This window comes from Ictidomys tridecemlineatus, chromosome 14 (genome assembly GCF_052094955.1).
Source record: "Ictidomys tridecemlineatus isolate mIctTri1 chromosome 14, mIctTri1.hap1, whole genome shotgun sequence".
Classification (NCBI taxonomy): domain Eukaryota; kingdom Metazoa; phylum Chordata; class Mammalia; order Rodentia; family Sciuridae; genus Ictidomys; species Ictidomys tridecemlineatus.
This window is the reverse complement of record NC_135490.1, coordinates 67,118,001-67,139,321: the sequence shown is the minus strand read 5'-3', so window position 1 is coordinate 67,139,321 and position 21,321 is coordinate 67,118,001. Positions and strand designations below refer to the sequence as shown.

At 40.9% G+C, this 21,321-nt stretch overlaps 1 protein-coding gene across 1 annotated transcript in view; it reads left to right on the top strand.

Annotated features, from left to right (window-relative positions):
* The first annotated feature begins 3,580 nt into the window (after positions 1–3,580).
* Positions 3,581–21,321, top strand: part of LOC101955750 (cytochrome c, somatic) — a 35,075-nt gene continuing 17,334 nt past the window's right edge. The window contains exon 1 of the mRNA XM_040268332.2: positions 3,581–3,782. Coding sequence (XP_040124266.2) covers positions 3,581–3,782 — 202 coding nt within the window. The remainder of the gene's footprint in view (positions 3,783–21,321) is intronic.

Sequence of the window (21,321 nt, the reverse complement as noted above, 5' to 3'; positions counted from 1 at the left end):
GCTGAAGCATGCAGCAACTTGGAAAATAACCACCTGAAGCACCTGGAAAAACAAAAGAGCTTAGAAAGGTCGTGTCAGATCTAATGAGGACAGAGACACCTTGGCCAAGAATGAGAAGATTGGAGTCTTGTGATAGCTCCGCCTCCGGTTCTGTGCAAATCCCTTTGGGAGCTTGGTTTCTTCGTCTGTAATGAAGGGGTTAGCACCACAGTTGCTTCCAGCTCCGACATCCTATAATTTTGTGATAGGGATTAATCCATGGATGTTAGGTGCTGGGAACTTGGCTACTTGATCCAGCTTCTGATGTTCATTGAGCCCCCACGTAAAGTGACTCTTACAAAGGTACAAGCTGGGAGGATTTATGAGACAAAAAGAAAAAGACTGAAGCTGGAGTGGGGGTGAAGGGATGGTCAGTTCAGTTTTGGACGTGCTACAGACATTTACCATGTATATTCTTGAAGACGTCTGGAATACAAAACTGGAGGTTAGATGAGGTCATAGCTGGAGAAGCAGAGTTGGGAATCATTAACAAATAAGTTTCAATAGATATTTACTGAGCACTTAGTTAGTGCACATATTCATCCATATAACCCACAAACATTTATTTTGCATCTATTATGTCAAGTCCCATGATATGTACTGTGGAAACACGAAAGAAGAAAGGAGGCACATATTTGTTTTCAGGAATATACATTAGAAGTTGCATTTGGATAAGACAAAAAGAGTTTTGCTACAGGGTGGTATAAGATTTGTTCTATGAGAGAAATACAATCTGTTTGGGTGTTTTTCAAGAAGATACGTAGGATTTCAACTTCAGGGAATCTTCGTTAGAAAAAAACTTTGAAAAAAGAATAAGATTTGCTTGGTGGAAATGGGAATTGGGGAGGGCATTCCAGGGTGAGGAATAGAGCAAATGAATACTAATGAATGGAATGGGAAGGTTTGGAGCATCTTCAAGGATGGCAAGAAATCTGGTTGAAATGTGGCCTTGCAAAAAGGAATAGTGGAAATTAAGCATTGGGCAAATCAAGATTATATTATGGAGTGCTGAAGACTGAAGAGTTTCCTTATTTTTTCATTTTATCCCTTTTTAAATGGATATGATTGGTGGTCTGAGCTTGACCTTAGTAGTATCTCTCTGGTTCCACTAGATAGACTAGATCTGAGTTTGAGATCAGAGCCGGATGAACTTCTATGTCTAAGTATCATAATTGGATGAACCTGGAGATGATAAAGACTGAGGGAAGAGGTATGAATTAATCCATGGCTATTAGGTGCTGAGACATAACTGGGAACTTGGCTACCTGATCAGGTTTCTATCCAAGACACTTAAAGTGGCAGGTCCAAGGCAAAAGGCAAAGCATCTAGAAGGTGGAAACATCTACTCAACTGTTCCCAGGCCCAGAAACAAGCAATTGAAGTAGAGAGATTAATGGAAATGCTGTGGTCTTCAAGTCTACGTCTCACATGTCCCATCAAATTCAACAGAACACAGAGCCACAGTCCAGTGGAAAGAGGTGTGGATTCAGGGATCTGGCTCATCTCTGACTCCTCAATTTTCCATCCATAAAATGGGGGAGTTTATTAGGAAGGTCAAGGAGTTAAACTAGCAGGTGCTTCATTTCTCCAGCTGAGTCAAAACTACAGCAAGCTCCCTAACTACATGCACACAGAAACTCAAGTCATATTTTCAAAAATCTCATCAGGCTAGCAAAACGCAGGGAGACTGCTCTCCCCAACAGTGTTGTGAAGCATATGCATTGTGCTGAAACATCACCAAGAAAGCAGCCGGATGGACAGAATCTAAGTAAGGGGGAAACTCCAGAGTGAACTTTATTCCAAAATGAAGAACTTAAGCTTTCTGACTTTTCCCATGTTTTTTAAACTCTTGTTTTACCTTACAAATGCAATTTCCCCCATTCTGTCAAACCACGTGCTCTCTCCATAATTTTCCTTGCCACAACATGGTGAGAAAAGGGAGAGGTGCAGTGAGAATGAGCTGATGTTTGCAAAGGGCTTTGGAAGTCTTGCTGGAACATGCTACACAAACACAGGATATTATTTCTAAGCCGCCACTGCTTAAAGAAGGGAGAGACTGGGAGGAGCAGTGTCCTGATGTTCTGAGGCAGCAGCAGGGGGTAGGTCAGAGGAACAGGAAACACCCAGCAGCTTCCCAGAGGGAATGTGAGAGCAGAGCAGGGGGAGGGGAGCTGAGGCTCTAAAGTCCATCTTTAGAGAAGGTGGCTGCCCACAATTTCCAGACTGTATTGGAGGACCGAAAAGCCTTCTAAGCAATTCAAATAATAAAAATTGAAGATATTTTTGCAAAGAAATAATTGAGAGGTTGCAAGAGGTGAGTAGGGATTGTGGCAACTCCCTCACCCTCTCCCCAGAGCTGTGTATGCAAATTTTATGGAAAGAATTTCTATGACTCCTTTCAACAGGCACCTTAGGGAGAGTCAGACTCTCTGTTTCCATGCCTCTCACTGATTTGAAATGGGAGATCACAAAGCTATCAGCCAGTACCAGACTCCTTTGCTCCTTTGCCTTGCTGTGCAAAATAAAAGGAGAGGTCCACTCTTCTCAGAACTGTGACCTCTAATGAAAACTACAGCCAGCATAGCTCCCTTCATATTCTTTTAATGATTGACATCATTAGAGACCTACCAGGAAGACCTTCCTACCTGGTTAATCAACCTCTGCCCTTCATTATACCTATTCATCTATTGGTACACGTTTGAGATTATGGCATTTCAAAAAGAGATCTACCTAAATTAAAGACCTGGCAATGGGGGCTTCTCTTTCCCTAACTCTTTAGGGAGCTATTTTTGAAATAGATTCAAAATGGAATTGGACTTATTTCAATTCCACAAATATGTACTAAGTATCTACTGCATGAAAAACACCATGCTAAGCCCCATAACGAAGATGAAATGAAGAGAAAACAATGAAGACGGTTCTGGTGATTTGCATATTATCTAGTAAAGGAGAGAGGCACATATATAAAAGACAATCATGGAGCAGAAACACATGGAGGATGAACAGGGATTTTTTCCTTCTTGCGGGGTTTAAGAAAAGGAGTTGTAAACAGGTTGGTATTGACCTGACCCTTGAAAGAGAGGTAGGACTTTGCCAAGTGACCATGGATGCTCATTCCATTGGGAGCCAAGATCCAGGGGAGAAAAATGTGGAAAATTGTGAATACGTGAATGGAATAGTTCTTAGGTGGAGGATGCTGTCGAGGTGAGAAATAAATGGTAGCTTTGGATCTCAGGGTGAGCAGTTTGGACTTCTTTTGTCATGAAAGAAGGAAGCACTGACTGTTATTTTAAAAGTGGCATAATGGAGTTGGCATGGCCTGGCATGATAGCACACGCTGCATCCCAGCAGCTCGGGAGGCTAAGGCAGGAGGATCAAGAGTTCAAAGCCAGCTTCAGCAAAATCCAGGTGTTAAGCAACTCAGTGAGACCCTGTCTCTAAATAAAATACAAAATAGGGCTGGGGATGTGGCTCAGTGGTCCAGTGCCCCTGAGTTCAATCCCCAGTATTCTCCAACCCCTGAAAAAAGAATGGAATTGGCATGGAGCAGGGAGACAAGTTGGCAGACTGTTATAGTAGCTTGGGTGTGTGGGGAGATGAGGACTTGTTGGGTCCTCGTGCCACCGAAAGGATACATGTGCATGTTGACTATGCCACTTGTCATAGACATGGCCGTCTGGATTTCGGCTGCAACCTAAGTTCCAGCCTTTTCACTGTCTGTTTCAGTGAAGGGGGAGAAAAAGGTCAGAAAATGAAATGAGACCAATGTGGATATGATAAGTCATCAACACTTCACAAGCCCAGCTGCCCTACAGTGATGTAGATTGAGCTTTACAGGTTTGGTGGAGGTTTATCGAGCACCTACTATCCTAAGTACTATTCTGATCATTCCTCTACCCCCACTTAGATCTGCCAGCTCTGTGTCCAGGGGACCTGACCTCTCCAAAATGTATCACAGGCTTCTTGGGTTCCAGCTGGGCTGGACCTGCATCAAAGGAATCTGATATTAGACATATCCCTTAGTGGTCCTCAACTCTGCCCACACCTGTTGACTTAGTCTCATTAATTATTTTCTCCTAAGAACAATAAATTCTTCCCAGTGTGTCATCTGTTTTCTGCCAGGACCCTGACAAGTATATTATTAAATGGAATATGGAATCATATGCACTACTGATTCTCATAACAGCCTGGGAGGTATTTCCAATTTATAGATAAGGAGAAAGAGGCACAGAGAGGCTTAGAGATTTTCTGTGGCAGAAATAGGAACACTTACCAATTACATTGCCCCCAATATTTCCATCCCAACCCCAGCTCTTCCTCTGCCAGGGTGATTGTGGAGTTCTTATTCTAGGAATCAAATAAAGTCAACAGCCAGGAGGGCTTAGCACCACACAGAGGTAGCTTCCTTGGACCCACAGCCAACCATTGCATGAATGAAATGCGAACCTTTCTGTGACAAGATAAGAGATTTGTTATTTTTATTACCCATTCTAAGCAATATGCTTTTCTACGGTCACTTAACTAGTAAATAGCAGAACCAGGATATAAGTAGGAGACAAGACAGCTTCACATCCTGTGCTTTTGGATGAGGAATTAATTAGAAGGGAGAAAAAAAAGCAAAACAAAACAGTACTAGGTCAAGTGAAAACAGAGCCTGGAGCATTTTCTCTTGCTCATTTTTTCCATCACCACCCATAAAACCAGGAGCTTACATTTCTTGAGTGCTTAACATGTGCCAAGAACTGTGTTAAATGCTTTACCTTGTCTTACCGAGTACTCACAGGAGGCCTACACTATTATTATCCATGCCTTTCCCTTGAGGGAGCTAATAAGCTCAGAGAGGCTAGGTAATTTTCTAAGTTCACATAGTGTCACAACTAAGGTTTTAACCTAAATGGAGTATGACATCCAAGCCCAAGTATCATTTAGCCCAAATTATTGCCAGAGCTGACAGGACCCTAACCCTAACCCTAACCACCAACACCCTACCAACACACACACACACACACACACACACACACATGCCACTTAGAATTGAAGGGGGTAGATCCAATGAAACAGGAGTATTGAAAATATTCCCCTAAGGCCTTACCACCACAACTAAGCACATGTTCTCACCGGCTATGATGAAGAAGTTTCCATCAGATAATCTAGAGCTGTTTTCAAAAACCTATTGCAGAGTCTACTCTTGAAGCAGTTTCTGTTTTGTAAGGTCAATGGCCAGCTTTTAAGAACTAGGTATGTAAGTAAATGTGACTTATGGAAATTGAGAGGTGTGTTCACCAAAGCAGTTATCAATGCCCAGGCAACCACAGGGTGTTTGTTGTAGTGAGATAATCATGGACCAGCAATTTCATGTGAATTATTACTCTAGAAGATAATGAAATTTGGCTAAGAGTAGGTTTGACCTGTTCAGCATCCAGTATCTAGATGCCCGTTTTATATCTAATTGTGACATTCAACATGCTAAGAATTTCTGAGGCATCCAACCCAACACATTCTCTTACTTAGCAAGAAGCACCCAGTTTGATCTGACTCCTTTTGGATCTGGAGGATCAGAGCAGCACGGCACACCATGTGGGACTGAAGGAATGTTCAATCCTCTTTCAAGTAGGACAGAAAGAATAATCCCTAACCCTACAGTTCCCACTGACGAGTACAGGGTTCACTCAGTGCCTAGAGATTGCAGCAAAGTTAGGGAAAAGACTGGGACCTTCAAACTAAAAGTTTTCTTTTTAAAAAAAACTGCTTGGAACAAAGGTTGTTAGAAGCAATCCACACAATTATCCACTTAGACAGGAGAGGATGTTTTTCCCCTAATTTCACAAAAATCACTTTGGTATAACATAAGATTTACTTTATTAAGAATAGACATCTGAAACTTGATGTGTACAACTATTTAATGTTGAAATCTGCTCAAGGATGAGAGAGAGAGGAAGAGAGAGAGAGTAGATTTTTCAATAAGACATTACTGTGCTTTAATAGAACATTTTGTTGGAAATAGAAGAGATGGGAATATTTATAAACAGAAAAACACCCAAATATCTTACCCAGAATTCAGCACAAAGAAATAAAAATGTGGAACTGACATGATAAAAGATAGAAAGAGAAGGTACAAAGCACTGGAAATTGGAATTCCATAAGAAAAAAGAATTATCAAACATCAAACGGCGACTTTCCAGAGCTGATAAAAAACACAAATTCTCAGACTTAGAAATGAAAGGAATCCCAAGCTAAATCACCAGAAATTAGGCCCAAGTTACATCATTGTGAAACCAGATAACCAAAATGAAGAGAAAGTCTTAAAAGCAGCCAGAGAGAAAAGACAGCTTATCTCTGAAGAACAACGATTAGACTGTCAGCAGACTGTTTTCATGAGCAGCAATGAGACAAAGGTATTTCTCAGGTATAAAACCTGTCAACCTAGATAATCTACAACAAGGACAAAGCATGATATAGTCAGTCAAAAGATAGAAGACAGATAGACAGATAGGTAGATAGACAAACACAAATTTACCTAACTCAAAGTTAAAGCATTTCAGTCTTGTAACATGGCAGACAGCTAACCATCCCCCAGTGTGTATTCTCTGCTTTATCCTAATAATAGAATCCCACCCCTTTGCACACAGCCACCCAGTTAGAGGCTACATTTTCCAATACTAAACTGGTGCAGATTAAAGAGAGGATGGGAGAAAGGAATCCGAGACAGGATCAAAAGGCAACACATCAAGATGAAATTGGTGACACTAGCTAGAGTCAAGAGATAATTTCATTTTTTTTAAAGATGAGAGATACTAGGATAAATTTGTTTATGTGAATGGTTCGATGGAGAGATAAATTACTGGAAATAGAAAGGGGAAGCTATACACTTTAAGGCTTTGAGAGAGCGAGAAGGGATACAGAGTACATGGGGCGAGAGGTTGGCCTTTAGCAGGGATCCCTTCTGTTATAGAGTCAGATAATGATTTTTCCAACATCAGTGCCACCTCATTATATTTTAATAATTCAATTTGACATCCTGAATATTAACTCTTAATCCTAAAAGTAACAATTTTGTGCTCTTTCAGAGTAGGGTTTGATGGTCATCTTCAAAAGTGTGTGTTAAAGCACTTAAGCAAATCTATCTGGGCTCATTGCTAGTTTTTTCCTTCTATAATGTAGAAATGAGAATGGATTCTCTGGAGACTAGATGAAGGACTCATGGAAGAGAGCTGGTGTGGAGACATGTGAGGATGTCCCACGTGTGGGGCTCCAGGAAAGATGGAACAAAAGATAAAGGAACTAATAGAGCCAAGGGTACCCATGCTTCTAGCTGACCAAATGAGGCAAGGGACAGGCCAGGAGGGAATTATTCCAGTACTCTAATTTAGTAGAGGAGTTTTCTAGAATTCCAGTGGTGTTGAGATTAAGTAGCTATAGCCTAGTGGCAAGTTCATGGGAAAGAGCCAGAGGGAAAATTAATTTGCACTTGACATGAAACACATACTCTGTGGGTATTCATCAGAGTAAATTATATGCAGTGGAGACATTTAAAAGAACTTCCTTTTTCTCCCGTAATGAATATGTACTGTTGGATAATATTGTACTACCCTCTTAGATTTTAGTAAACAGTCAACAACTTTTGATGCCTATAATCTAGAGTTTAACTGTCTATACTTATGATTAAATTGAAGGTGACTACACATTACCATAATCCCTAGGAATTGCATAATATTTCCCACCAACACTTAGTTCCTTGCTCCTCAGCACAATGCAGGATCCCAGCCAGGCTGGCGGGCAATGCCGTGGGAGAGCCTGGGGCTGGGAAAAAGACTCGACCTTAGGAGGAGCCTGGAAGCCTGTGTGAGCTAACCAGGCTGCCCGCCAAGGTACAGAAAGTGCCAGCTGACTGGGAAGGTGCAGAGGTGGAGGGTAGGAGAGTCAGAATGGGCGTTGCCACTCCTCTTGGCTCTGCCACCCTGAGAATGCAGAATACTGTCTGCCAATAGTCAGCAACTGAGAAGTGCTAAGTCTCCAGCTCTCCCCAGGGAACCTGGTGGAACCATGGGGCGGCCTGCAGATGGGAGACAATCAGGCTAGAGGGGAGGAAAGGGGGTGCAGCCTGGCTTTTGGCCTTCCTTCTTTCTTGCTGGGCCTACCTTGACACTTTTCTCCTGTCATCCTTATAATAATGGTTCAGAATACACGAATGTGAGGAGCTCCATTTACAAGATGAAATGAGTTAGACAGTTCCAAGGGTTGGTTGGTTGTTTTTTAAGGGGAAGTGAGTATTGCCATAGACTCCACTTCTCCCAGTGCAACCGGAGGCAAGTTGGGCAGGTACAATCATCCACATTTTAGAAAAGTAAAGTGATTTGCTTTGGGTCAAAACAAGGACTGGGTTTCAAGTCTTCTGCGTCTTATAAATGCTTAGAAAATTATAAGCACCTTTATTAGCAGGTGTGATTAATGAAGATTTAAAATCTGGAATTAATTGCTATTTATTCAATTAGGCTTGGATGAGCCAGGGCCCAAGATTGACTACCTAATGCAAGCAATGATAGAAAATAGTCATTTATGGGGGGCTGAGGATATAGCTCAGTTGGTAGAGTGCTTGCCTTGCATGCACAAGGCCCTGTGTTCAATCCCCAGCACCACAGGGAAAAAAAAAAAAGTCATTTATGTCCATATCCTCACTAGTTTAGTCCTAAACCTCTAACAAGATGTTTTTTCTTTGTTTTTGTTTTGTTGTTGTTGTTGTTGTTGTTGTTGTTGTTGTGAGGTGGGTTTTTTTTTAAAGCATTTCCGATTCTGGGTTTAGTCTTAGAAGGTCCTAAAAATTTTATATATTCTGTTGAACCAAGAATATCTGACAGCACAGATGTTGCAAGTATCATCACAAACATAGGAGCATTATATGTTTTAGCCACAAAAATCCCCAGTTGTCATAGTTTCATGTCTCAGCCCAACTGGACATTAGTAATAACTTGAATATCAGCATGCAAAGATGAGAATGGAAAGGAAAGACATGAGAGGAGGGAGATATACAAATCCTCTTTCTATTAATTTGTTCTGTCATCATGTCTCCCTGACCATAGACACTTCAAGCTTCTATTTCAACTACAGGTTTGAAAGGGATATATGATTGTCCATTTTCCATTACTATAACAACTACCTAAGATGATCAGTTTCTAAAGATAAATGGTTTATTCCGGATCATAGTTTTAGCAGTTTTTGTACATGATGAATCATTCCTGTTGCTTTGGGGTCTTCAGTCAGGTGGCATATCATGGTGGAAGCACATGGCAGCCCAAAACCACTCTCATGGCTGGAAGTAAAAGAAAGAAAAAGAGGAAGAGAACAGGGTCCCACAGTTCCCTTTCAGGGCATGCTCCCAACAATCTAATGACCTCTTAAGTTTCTTCCACTTTCCAAGAGCACCAAACTGGGGACCAAGCCTTTTAGGACATGGATCTCCAGTGGGCATTTAAGATACAAATTATAGCAGAATATAAAAAGAGCAAAGAGTCAGTCACTTCCTACTGGTCTGTGGGAGGGTCTAGGAAAGGGGTAAGGGGGAAATGGGCCTCCAACTTTCAGTGTCCTATAACATCTTCTCCTTTTAAGAAGTCTATTTCCTCCTACCCAGTTGAAACTCCCACTATGAGAATTTCCAAATTATAGTAGAAGTGCAAGGAGAAGAAAGAGAATGTACAGAGAAAAGGAATCATTAAGAATAAACTTGATAGGGTCAGATTTATCACATTAACAGTTGGCCCTTTTTTGTGACTATCTAATTATTTGTTTAGAAAGTAGAAATCCATCAAACAAGTTTTAATGAATTTCTGCTATACTCTCAGTGGTATGGTAGGCATTGAGGGGCCACAGAAACTTCTAGAAGGATTGGAATCCAGATAAGAATATGACTATAGCACAGGAACCATCAATGGATAACACCCAGCCAGATAACTAAGCAGTGCAATAGAAACCACAGGAACTAGGGAATTAAAGTGAAAGGAGTCAGAGAGAGAGAGAGTTCCAATAATCTGGAAAGGCTTCAAGAAGACATTTCAAAGGGGAAAGGGCAATGTGGCTCTTAGCAGGCATGTGTCTTCCATTAGACTGTGAAATCCTCATAGGTAGGAACCCATAAGACAATGGATGGTTCACTGGATGCAAAGTGAATAGTATAAATGTGACTATATCACAAACTGGTCCAGAAGCAACCTCCCTACCTCTACCTAATGTAGTGAGGACACTAGAATGTAGTGGTCTGGACAAATTTTCTAAGGTGACTCCTGAATTCTCATGATGATTCAATGACTATGACCTTTCCTAGTGTCTGCAGAGGATGTGCGTACTTGGCTCTGTGTTTTGTGCAGCAGATGGAACCTCTGTAACCTGAGCCAAAGGCCTATTGTCAAATCAGGAGACAAAAGTGAAGGGCTAAAGCCCTGGGCAGGGTTTCTCTACCTCGGCACTATTGACATTTTGCCCAGATTATTCCTTGCTGGGGCGGGGTAGGGGCTGCCCTGTGCATTTTTAGCAGCATGCCTAGCTACTACCCACCACAGGTCAGTGGCATTCCCTCCACGAATCCCCCAGTCACAACAAACAGCGACTCTCTAGCCTTGCCTAATGTCTCCCACCGCCCTAGGGAATGGGATCCTCACTAAGGTGTCACAACTGGGTATCCACAGCAAATGTGTTCCCCTCCTTACCATTCATCACAGTTTAGTTCCTGGGCAAAACTACTTTGTTTCAAACAATGGTATTTCCTGAACTCTAAAGATAACTTTGAGTTTCTTTAATTGAAAGGTCTCCTTTGGTGATTAAGATCCGGTTCCAAAAGGGAGCTCAATTCATAGGACTGGTAAGCCACAGACACAGCCCTATTTCCTGAGTCCAATCCTTTCATTACACTGTCATTCAGATCTTTGGCTGATAGCATCAATCATCTAGGCCTTTCAGAGTTATTGTTGATCATGTCACAAGTAGGAGAGCTTCCAGCTCACCTTCCCTCAAGAGGTGCCCAACAGGTCTCTTTGTGGGGGGTAGGTGTATCATATGGTGGTTATTTGTTTTGGAAATAATTCCTTAGGAATCAGAAAAATAAACTTAGATGATTTATTTACCATTCAGTAAAACATTTTACACGAGTTTCTGTTGAATACACAGTCTCTGCTTATAAGTGAGCGTATAAATGAGACACAAAAGACATAAAACGAAGAGAGTCCTGTCGTAGGTGTAGAGGGTCCACACCTAACCCCAAAAGGTAAGACAAGACCACTTCCAGGAAGACGGAGCACTTGAATCAAGATTGAGGGGATCAGTGTAGCAACTTGCCCAAGTAAGAAAGTGAGGCTGGAGAAGGGCATTTCAGGTTTACACAGACATGTGGGGTTAGGGGAGCACATACCTGGAAACAGTGTAGCACACGCACACCCCCAACTTCTGGCATGGTGAAATGTAAGAGTTGAGTCAAGGAGAGGTAGAAATCAGACCAAAAGGCCTTCGGTGCTGTCCTGAAGAGCTTGAGTTTATTCCTGTGGGAAATAAGGAGCCAGCCACTGATGGATGAAATCAAGCAGAACACGCCCATGGTAGGAGCATCAAGTAGGGATAACACAGCATTGTGGGAAGAGATGCTGAAACAGCCAAGGGAAGGATGGAGAAGAGGGAAGAGTCAAGAAATATTCATAAGGATGTCAGGAAGAGTCAAACATGATTCTAGGTGTATAATGGATCCTTCCAACCAAACCAGAAGTTGTTGATCTCCATTTGGGATATATTAAGCCTGAGAGGCTGGAAGGACTCCAAGTGGAGTAACCCAAAATATGTGTATATGGGATAGATCCAGATTGGAGATCCAGGTTGGGAAAGATACATTAGGAGCAGATGGATGCAACCTTAAAATTAGGTGATATCATCTAGGGAGGGGATGGATATGAGGAATGAGTAGAATGAGCTGACACGTCTGGGGATCAGCAACATCTAAAAGAGGTACCTCTTATCAGAAACCACCTTCCTGGTCAGATGAGCAGTTCCACAAGGTGGGATGCTGTTTAAAGACTTTCAATCCCCCACCTGGACCAGCTGTGCTGATTTTCTTTGTGCTCCAGGGGGAGGTGAAATATAAACTAGGAATGGAATTGCTTGGGCAGCTCATAATCTTTGGTTTCTCAATTGCCCAGACAGTTTACAGATTTTTATTTCCCACCACCAGACTCTCCCAAAGGCACCAGCATGCTAACTGGCACCCCGGCCCAAGATTCAGGATCTTTTTAATGAACTGTGAACCTAACATTTGTGGAAAACATTGCACAACTTCTAAGGTTTGTGGTCAGATGGGTTCATCCACAACTTAATCGTAAGTGTAGACTTTTAAGAACTAGATTATAGCTTATGGAAACAGTTGCCTGTTTATTGAAAACCAAAAGATGGTTCGCTTTTGCCGCATATTTGCAGTTCTGTATATTTGCAATAGGGGGAATAAGGTTTTCTTTGAAAAGCTCTCTCTGCATGTAATTTCCGCTGATGAATACCTACAGTGTCTGTGTTTCGCATAAAACATGACTTGACTTTTTCCCCTGGCTTTTTCCCATGAACTTGACCCTCTCAGTAGGATAGAGACAATAGCGTTTGCTCAAACCCTTCATAAATTCTTTTCAACTCCTTAGACATTTTAGACTCTTTGGCAGTAATCACGTCTTTCAGCCATCGAGTTATTTAACCCCAGAATCAGATTCCTGTCCCTTGGGGAAATGACATTTCCTAAAACATTTTGCCTTTTATTTTGTTCCCTTATTTTTCAAAGTGCTTCTATGTATAGTAATGTTTGTTCTTTCTCTAAGCTTTGTATTCTCTTGTTTTTACTGATATGATATTAAAGTGCAGGGCTGAAAGTGGACCTAAAGAATACAAGTACCTTCAGTTGGGTCATAGCATAGGTATGGCCTCAGGTCACACTCCCTCTGGTCCCATTCAGCTTCAGGTATTACTGCCCCTAAGAGAATTTGCTGGTAGCTGAAGCATAAAGACAAAATTTTTTTCTATGTATAAATGAAGTGCTTCATTTTTCAAAGAAAACCTTATTCCCCCTACTGCAAGAGCCTCCTCTCCTTCTCCAGTCATGTTGGACTCTCTTTATCACGACTGTGATGTGTTTGGAGTATACAAGATACTATGTTCTCAAATTCAGGTTTGTAATGCTATAAAAATACCAGTGAATGGTGAAGTCCTCCCTCATTTCTTATAACAGCATAACCCTGTAAGAAATTGTAGGGCTCAAACCTTACAATTCATAGTCAGTATGGTCACCATAGTCAGTATGAGGGTCTGATGTTCTAATCGTGATCCTCCACTAATTCACACCATAACATTCTCCTAAGTTAAGGGCCTCAAATTTCTCATCTACAAAATAATTGGGTGAAGTAGATTAATGTATCTCATACTATGTGTCTATACATAGTCTTAGAAGCTCTGAATTCTCCATGAGCATTTCTTTTCCTACCAACTTTTTAATTTAAAAAAAAATTAAACTTAACAGAATAGTTGAAAGAACAATATAAGAACTTCCATACACCCTTCATTTAGATGAACTGATTACTAGCATTTTGCCACATTTGCCTTTTCTCTTCTGTTAGTGTTTACATGTTGATGAGAAATCATATAAGCTTTTGTCTGAATCATTTAGCTGTCCATCTCAGGGGCTGCTGCCCACCACCAGAGCTTGGATGTCTCCTACCTTTGACATCAGGCAGTACTGTTTTAATTTTCATGGAATATCCAGAAAAGAACTGAAAAGTTTTCAATAATATTCATATCAAATGATATCATGAAACCCCCATATAAAGGAAGATTGTCCTGTAATTTTTAATAGGGAAAGGCATGAGGAATTTTATTTCTCTCTCTTTTTCATACAAATGCACACCAGTAAAGTCATGTTGAACACACACACACAAAAAAAAACTTCTCCATAGAAGTCATTATCATATTCATGTTACCAGTAGCAATTCAATTTGAGCAAAATAACATCATTTGGCAAATTAAATTAACATTATTATATTAAATTCCATTGGTTTGGTAGTAACATTTTTATTGAATTTATAAACTTGTCTTATTATTATTGTTCCTGAGCTAGGAATTTCTATCTATAATAATTTTGGAGCAGATGTGAATAGTATTACAATAAAGTAACATTGGGATATGCAAGCAGATATGAGAGTGAGGGCATTACATTAATCTTGTTGGTAAACAATGAACCAAAACATTGGAGTTTGGGAGACACGTCTCACATTGGCATAAGTGGGTTTTTTGTCCCATTTTGGTATATTTGGATTCTATATAAGATTTAGTTTGGAAAGAATTTGAATACTGAGTATATAGATGATTTTAAAGACTCTTTTCATCTTTCACAACTGTGTTAGTCAGCTTTCTGTTGCTATGACAAAATACCTGAGAAAATTTAACTTAAAAGAGGAAATGCTGGGGCTGGGTTGGGGCTTAGTGGCAGAGCACTCACCTAGCATGTGTGAGACACTGAATTTGATTCTCAGTACCACATAAAAATAAATTAAATAAAGGTATTATGTCCAACTACAACTAAAAAATATTTTTAAAAAAGAGGAAATGCTTATTTTGGCTCATGGTTTCAGATGTTTCAGTCCACAGTTGTCTGGCCCTCTAGTAGCATAACATCATGGTGGAGAGTATGTAGCAGAGGAGGCTACTCACTTCCTGGTGGCCAGGAAAAAAAGAAACAGGAAATGGCTTTGGTCTCATTATCCCTTTCAAGGTCCTTCCTCTGTGACCTAAATTTTTTCCAGTAGGCCCTATCTTCTAAAGGCTGCACCACTTCCCAAAAGGGCCACAGGCTGGCTCCCAAGCCTTTAGCATGTGGGTCTTTGGGGGGCATTTAAGATTCGAGCCATAATAGCAATTGAAACCCATCTATGTTCACTGACAATGGAAAGAGTCAGTAGCTGTGGACCGTCTTGCATCACCATTTCCTTGACATTTCGCTTTCTTCAGTGTGCATTATGAGGTTTTGTAGGTGAACATGCATATTAATCAGGGTTCTCCAGAGAAATAGAACCAGTGAGATACGTGGATGTAGAGAAAGGTTTATTCTAAGGAATTGACTCATGCAGTCATAGTGGTGCAGATCTAAATTTTGCAGGAGAGGCCAATGGACTGGAGACCCAGGGGAGAGTGACAGTCTGAGCCAAAGGCCTTCTGCTGGCAGAGTTCTGTCTGCTTTGACTGAGTGGATGAGGCCCACCCATGATTAGGAAGCACAGTCTGCTTTATTCAAAGTCCACCATTTAAATATTACTCCTAGGGGCTGGGGCTGTAGCTCAGTGGTAGAGTGCTTGGCTAGCATGCATGAGGCACTGGGTTCGATCCTCAGCACCACATATAAATAAACAAATAAAATAAAGGCATTCTGTCCATCTACAATTACAAAAAAAATATATAAATAAATAAATAATTAACTATTACTCTTATTCAAAAACACCTTTACATAAACATCTAGTATAATGTTGGGCATCATAGGCTGGTGAGTTTAACACACAAAATTGCCATTAAAATATGTATGAGCTGGTTTGATTAGAAATGAGTTGTATTGAAAAGAATTTGTTGTTTTCAACAATGTCAAGATTATTCTGAGTTCTTAGGTACCTACACAGCCAAATGGGATATTTTTAAGAGAAAGAACAGCGGTATCCATTTAGGGAATGTCTCCTTTGTGCAGGACTGTACCTGATTTATTATCATGGTATCCTAATGTTATGGTTTAGATATTAAATATCCCCCCAAAAGCTCATGTGTGAGACAATGCAAGACAGTTTAGAGGTAAAATTATTGGGTTTAAAGAGCCTTAACCTAATCAGTGCATTAATCCACTGACAGAGATTAACTGGATGGTTAACTGTAGGCAGGTAGAGTGTGGCTGGAGGAGGTGGGTTATTGGGGGTGTGCCTTTGGGTTTATATTTTGCACCCAGTGAGTGAGATTCCTCTCTCTCTCTCTCTCTCTCTTTCTCTCTCTCTCTCTCTCTCTCCCACCCCTCCCACCCCTTCCACCCCTTCCCTCCCTCCTTCCTGGTGGCCATGCTCTAAGCTGGTTTCCTCTTCTATACCCTTCCATTGTGATCCTCTTTCTCACCTCTGATCCAGAGGTGAGAATTGTCAGTCTATGGATCTGAAACTATAAACACCAAACAAACTTTTCCTCCTCTAAACTCCTTCTTATCAAGTGTTCTGGACGTAGCAGTGAAAAGGTGACTAATATCCCTAGTGTCTAACCCAGTACCTGGTCTATATAATACATGCTCAATCTGTATCTATTGACTATTGATAAATATGAAGATATGTTAGACCCTTTCACAATATGTACTACGGCTGAGAGAAATAAGCTTTGTCAAAATAACATTCTTTAAGTTAGGAAAGCAGATATCATTACCAGGTTTTATTGATTCTTCACAGATGAATTTTGACCGGGTAAGTTAAAACCTGCAACACTACTTGGCAGATAGTTTAATTGGAAACTGTCTTAAAGTGACCCAGGTATGTGCTAAGGATGAATTTACACTCTGAGATCTAATGAACTAAATTCATTTTCCTGGGGCTGGGGATGTGGCTCAAGCGGTAGCGCGCTCGCCTGGCATGCGTGCGGCCCGGGTTCGATCCTCAGCACCACATACCAACAAAGATGTTGTGTCCGCCGAGAACTAAGAAATAAATAAATAAATATTAAAATTCAAATAAATAAATAAATAAATTCATTTTCCTGTATATAACTCAGGTATTCTTAAACACAACAAAATTAAAAGTCTGCACCTTGAAGTTTTGCCCCGATGCTTCAAGCCTCTTCACTGAGCCAATAATGAGAGCCTTGTCAAGAAACCAAGAACAGTGGTTGAGATTGGGTCTGATTCTCAGCTTCTTGCATCATCTATCTTCTGATGTCTCCCCACCATACTCTTTGCTCTAAATAAATCAGCTTTCTTTTTTCTGTCAGAGTTCTTTTTTATTTGCCAAAAAAAAGTCTCCATCTTTATTCCTGAATTGCTAAGGTGGTTTGCTTTCCTTCAGTACAGTCTGGGAAAAGGGAACAACCTCCTTTGCTGACTATCCTGGGTTCTTCCTACTTTTGGTTACTGTTCTCTGCTCTTGCCCTTTGGATATAGGCTAACTTTCTGAGAAGTATAGTCTGAAATGGCGCACACCCTTCATACCACAGAGGTGCTTACCTTTGACCTGTCCAGGAGACCAGCACACTACAGTTTCAATTTATGCTATGGGTTCAATGTTTTTATCCTGCTCCCTCATTGACCTCAGGTCCTTCAGTGTCATATTTTTATAAAGACAGTGTACATATTCCAAACAACTCTCTGCATAGCCCCCAAATCATGGCACCTTGTATAAACAATAGCTCGACACCTGCTTTAAAAAAGATTTTTTTCCAACCAGAAAAGATAAGTATGCACATTGGAAGACAAATGTGAGAAGTACAGAGAGAGTTTAACAAATTCTTCTCTTCATTACACCAAAAAATAAAAATAAAAAAAACAACTGTGTGAAGTGAAGAATGTATTAATCAATTTGATTGTGTTAATCATCTCAGACTATACATATATATCACTTTGTGCATTTTAAATACATACAAATTTAATTGTCAATTATACTTCAGTAAAACTAGAAAAAAAAATTTCCAGTGCTATAACAATATACCTGAGTTAAGCGATTATAATGAGAGAAGATTTATTTTGGCTTTAGTATTGGAATTTTCAGTCTTTGGTCAGTTAGCTTTATTCCTTTTTGGCCTTGGTGAGGCAGCACATTATGGTGAGGAATGTATAGTGGAGCAAAGTGGTTCACCTCATGGCCAGCATGTGAAAGAGAGGAAGAGGAGGGGTTAGAGTCTCACTATTCCCTCCAAGGACACACCTCCAATCACCTAACACTTCCCACTGGGCCCCCCTATCAAAGTTTCTTCCACCTTCCAATAGTACAAAGCTGGGACTAAGCTTTTGACACATGGGACTTTGGGGAATATTCCAGATCCAAATTAGGGCAAAAGAGATGGCTACTGATTTTACCATTATCAATATTTGAGGTACAGTATTAAGTTTAAAAACTGAGGAGCTGGGAATGTGGCTCAGGCGGTAGCGCACTCATCTGGCATGCATGCAGCCTGGGTTCGATCCTCAGCACCACATACCAACAAAGATGTTGTGTCCGCCGAGAACTAAAAAATAAATATTAAAAATTCTCTCTCTCTCTCTCCTCTCTCACTCTCTCTTTAAAAAATAAATAAATAAATAAATAAATAAAAACTGAGGAACACACAGGGAAATTAAATCAACCTCCAAATATCACTTTAATATTTTGTCGTAAAAGCTTTGCAGTAAACCATTCATTTTATAAAAGCAATATAATAATGTATTGTGAAGAAAGTTGAAGCCACCTTTTCCCTCCCCTAATCCTAGTCTTTCTTCTCCCTAGAGGTAATCTCCTGATGAATGTAGGAGAAAGGTCAGAGGAGTCTAAAGACATATGCACTGAGGAAGCCCAACTTCTACTGTCCCATCACAGGTTCTTCAGTACTGACAGCTCAAAGGGGCTGGCCAGTTAAAATGATCCTGGGCTTAAGGAGCCAGTGCTGAACACCAGGTTTTGAGTCAAAGTGTGGGGTCCTTACAGACCTCATGATCAATTCTCATTGAGCTTTGCTTATATTATTTTCCCAGAGCTTGGGATAAAAGCCACTGGGAAACAAAAGGGAGCTTTGGGTTGGGACTGAGACCACCAAGGAGCTCCTAAGCTGGCACAGTCCCTGGGACAAGTGCGGCTCAGCCTCGAAGCCAAGCCAGGACTCTGCAGGGAAGGTTTCCATGGGCATGAATAGGTCCACATCAGAATGCCAGGGCACAGGCGAAGATTACAAACAGAAAGTGCCCTTTCAAACAGACTGAACCTTTTGGGTATTCCCACTTCTTTCCCTGGCCCACACTCAGAGGCTTCTCCTTAACCCTCTAGTCACCTCTAAGCTTGCTTACTAGGATGACAGGTCACATGTGGGTAGCCTGGGTTCTCTCCCTTGTAAACATCAAAAGGGGAGGGGCGTTCCCCTGGAAACCTGGTAGCTCCCAGGCCTAAGAGGAAATGGACTATAAGGTAATGTGAGGCCACACATTCTTTTTCTGGGCACATCTTGTCTAGTTCTCATGTGTAGCTCCTCTGTTTATGAAATGAGACACAGGGTGACCAGGAGAGCTCCAGCAGGCCTTGCCCTAAGTGTGGTGGTGAGTGGTTCATGAACAATGGTGATCAAATTCTTGGTGATTTGAAAAAAAAATGAAGATCATTTTAGCTGGCAAATTATTATTCCACAAGGAGAGTATCAACAGGTCACATTTCCTACTCTGTACTAATGCTCTAATTTAAATATAAGCCAATTCAGTGAAAAAGACACCTAAGTTATCAGATTCTCAAATGTTTAAGAAGACCTTTTATTACCATGTATGTGGTCTAACCGGGATCATTAGATGAACGCAATTCACAATGTCTATGGTGCTGCCATTAATTCCATTTTGGCCTTTTGAAGCAAATAGCTAAAATATCAAATGTATTACTATTAAAATGTATAGTTTTCATAGGTAAGTCACTAAAGATGTTTTATATGACAAACTATTATTCTTATAATAACATTTGGTCAGCACTTTACTGTTTTCAAATCATATACACAAACTCCCCTTTATTTTGGTTTGCCTCACTTGCTGCATACTTATAAGTCTGTTTCCACAGAAGTTGACTCCTTGGCAGCCACCTGCTTAATTACTGTTTAATCTCAGATCACTGTGGGCTGCACAGAGCTGGCCCTTTAGCTGTTATTGTTTCCTGTCTCTAAAGTACAACCTCCAGGGGTTTTAAATGGAACCACATGAAATTGCCATCTTGTAAGTAAAGGGGGCAACTTTTAAAGAGGAACTTTACTTCTGCTTGGCGACTTCATATGATCAACTTGAGTTTGGTCTTAACCAAAGTTTATGGCCAAAGATACTATTCACCTCGTCTGAATCCCACTTTTATGGACTGAGAGAAGGTTGAAATTGCTTCAAATGGCTTAAACATATTACCATCAATTTGCGGGGGTGGGGGTGAGGTGTTGGGGATCAAACCCAGGACCTCATGCATGCTAACTAAGCATGCGCTCTGCCATTGAGCTATGTCCTGGACCTACCATCATCTCTTTTAGTCCTCCCCACAAAAATGAAATAGCTTACTTGTTATCCTCCTTTTACAAATGAAGAAATCAAGGAACAGAGAGATTCAACAACTTAGCCTCTTTCTTACCAGGAAGATGGTACTGAGCCCATCTTAGGGCCTAACAGCCCATGGCACAGTTGTGAGGCATAGTTCTGCAGCATGGCTTTCCCACCTGAGGGAACCAGAGATTGGAGAGTCAGATGGGAGTCTGAGGAGGCAAGTAAAATAACTTGTATTAATGTCCAACAGGGTCTGGATATTTTCAGCTGAAATTAAACATAAACCCTCGATAAAATGGCTTGCCATGGGAAATGTATTAGCTACTTTATAAGAAATCTAGAGATTTGTCAGTGGCAGGGCTAGTTAATTTTCTAGAACATTGATGTCATTAAGGGCTGGTTTGCCTCTTTATAGTCTGCCATCCAGTGCACCCTGGCTTGTTCACTAGCTGCTTCTCCTGATGGACCCCAAATGACTATAGTGGCTCTGAACCTTATGTGCCCACAACACTACCTATGCAGAAAGAGGGAGTCAACACTGTCTTTATCCCGTTTGAAGACTGAAAGGGCTTGGGATGTAGCTCAGAGGTAAAGCATGTACTCAGCATGAACAAGACTCTGGGCTCAATCCCCAGCACCAACTAAAAATAAAAGATTGATTTAAAAAAAATTCCCAAGGATCCCAATAGGTTTTTCACATCTCATTGGTTAGAACCATGCCTCACAACCGTGCCTAAACCAATGACATGGCAAAGAGGATAAAATCTTTTTTTTTTTTTTTTTTAGTACTGAGGATTGAACCCAGGAGTACTTAACCACTGACCCATATCCCCAGTCCTTTTTTAATATTTTATTTAGAGACGGGGTCTCAGTGAGTTGCTAAGTGCCTCAATAAGTTGCTGTGGCTGACTTTGAACTCATGATTCTCCTGCCTCAGCCTCCCAAGCCAGTGGGATTACAGGTATGTGCCACCATGCACAGCTTAGGATAAATCTTGAGGGTAGAGAGAGGCCTAACCTGATCCAAAG